Source organism: Salvelinus sp. IW2-2015, unplaced genomic scaffold, assembly GCF_002910315.2.
Source record: "Salvelinus sp. IW2-2015 unplaced genomic scaffold, ASM291031v2 Un_scaffold12383, whole genome shotgun sequence".
NCBI lineage: Eukaryota > Metazoa > Chordata > Actinopteri > Salmoniformes > Salmonidae > Salvelinus > Salvelinus sp. IW2-2015.
Window position 1 is genome coordinate 1 of NW_019953639.1, and position 2,274 is coordinate 2,274.

Sequence of the window (2,274 nt, forward strand, 5' to 3'; positions counted from 1 at the left end):
ATAGAAGGTGGGACAGTACCTGAAGTGGGCCATGCTATAGAAGGTGGGCTGTTTGTAGAAGATGTCTCGGCTGTGGTCCACGATGATGGGGCTGTCCACGAAGTTCTTCACCCAGTTGGGCCCTCCTCCTTGGTCCAGAGCCAGGTTCCAGTCTGTCCAGCCCACCACATAGTGGTTCAGGTCCTACAGCAGACAAGAGAGGAGAGGAAGAGAGGGAGAGTAGAGAGAGGAAGAAAGTSACTCATTCACTGTCTAGTTTGTGTTGTTGTGTTACCTGGCATTGCATCAGCATAAACAATCCTGTGATTCTCAGGAGAGGGACTGTTCCGATGCTACATGAATGGAGAGGGAACAGGTAAGAGAGTCCTGTTTCAGTCCTGCAGAGTATTCAGAGAGAGAAAGGAGGGGTGAAAAACAAGAGGGAGGAAGAGCGGGAGGCATGGATAAACTGAGAGCACCATTCTAGCTTGTTCCCTAGGGCAACATAACAGAGCAGCAGTTTGAGCTGTAGAGTACAGTATGAATGTGTTTAACTCGCGCTGCAGGACATGACACAGAACTGACTTCATGAGGGACGAACAAAGAACAAGGAGACAAAAACAGACAGATCTCACAGACACACCTTCAATTCATCAGTTGGCCCCTGTAACATTTCACAATCAGCACCTAAGCTACTAACTAGATCATACACAGGAATCTGACAAAACATTGAGGTCACACTCAACTTATTTTTGTCTGATGTCATGCTGACCTGTTCAATTACCTGCTACAGTAACACCTTCACATGTACACCTGTACGATGTCATTCTCACCCGTTAGCCATACGACTAAGAAAGAGTACGTATTGACGATCCTCATTCTAGGTCATACGGCTATCTTACCTGTATGATGCTGTGTGCGTACTGCTCAGCTCTCTCCCAGCTACCCAGCCGTACTCCTCTGTCTGTGGGGCTCCAGCCAGCGCAGGCCTCCGTTCCAAACAGGTAGTATTCTGGGTACAGGTGGTGGGTAGTGCCCAGGGAGAGCTCTGCCGGCACCAGAGTGTCCAGGTACCAGTGGACTCCAACACCATGGATATACCTGCCAGCACGCACATCACTGAGGACCTGGGAGGAGGAGGAGCATACTTCAATATTGTCCAAATGTACACTTTCAACATTTCACTATTTCTTTATGGACTTCTCCCCTTTTCCCATGCATCCTTCTTTTGTTGACTCTCTCTACTCTCTGTCCTTGACCCTACCTTACCCCATCCCTTCATCTCTCATTCCTTTCCTCCCTCTCTCAAAGCCTACCCCTGTTCTTTTCTTCTTTCAGAGTCCCTCTCTCTCACCACTTTAGCCCAGTGTGGCAGTAGCAGTCTGTTGTCGTCCAGGATGAGGAGGTGTGTGTGGGGGTGTGTGGAGGTGTGCAGGGCGGGGCCAAGGTCCAGGCCCACCCAATCCCTCTGCTCCTCTGCTGTGAAGCCCAGAGCCTGGAAACTGGAGCAGAGAAAACAGATTACTGTTATAATATATGCCATTTAGCAGACGCTTTTATCCAAAGCGTGCATAGATTTGACGTATTTTGGTGGTTCCGGGAATCGCACCCACTACCCTGGCGTTACAAGCTCCATACACTACCAACTYAGCTAAAAGAACCTGTAACATGTACTTCCTCTATAACTAACTTCATTACCAGAATGCAATTACTAACTAAATAACACTTTTTCCTGTTGTCAATTATGTACCTGCCTTAGATACACATGTAATATAAAGTGAGATGTGACCTGTAGTTGGTCATCTGTCCAGCAGAGGGCTCGTTGCCTGTGGTCACGGCCCAGAATGATAGGTTGTATTTGGCATACTCCTCCAGGAACCTGAGGGAGTAGAATGAATACTCAGAGAGAGGGGGAAAAGTCAAACTCCTCTGTAAGGCTCCATGTGCCCAGGTCTTTGTGTGTACAGTATGATAACTGACATAGTATTTAGTCCAGGTCTTTGTGTGTATACTGTATGATAACTGACATAGTATTTAGCCCAGGTCTTTGTGTGTATACTGCCAATTGTCGAGTCGTGCATGGCCATGCAGTCATGGATGAATAGGGATGTATGTACTCACAACACCACTTCGCTGTGTTGGTCCATCCCAGATCCCCCTGCTGCAGCGAGCCCAGGCCCTGTCGCCCCGCCCCCCTGTCTCTTGCTGGCCAGTGCCATGGGACGCCCCCGCATGGTTGAAGACCAACGGTGTCTCACTGCAAGGCTCTTTGAAGGGCCAACCTGGGGCAAGGAG

At 49.0% G+C, this 2,274-nt stretch overlaps 1 protein-coding gene across 1 annotated transcript; it reads right to left on the reverse strand.

Moving 5' to 3' along the window:
* Positions 1–3: 3 nt before the first annotated feature.
* Positions 4–2,066, reverse strand: LOC112080163 (lysosomal acid glucosylceramidase-like; the record flags this gene model as incomplete). The annotated part of the gene is made up of 5 exons (XM_024145927.1): positions 2,002–2,066; positions 1,769–1,858; positions 1,334–1,481; positions 882–1,106; positions 4–183 (listed from the first exon to the last, which is right to left on the reverse strand). Coding segments are annotated over exons 1-5 (708 nt in total), but the record flags the coding sequence as incomplete, so codon positions are not given.
* Positions 2,067–2,274: the final 208 nt, after the last annotated feature.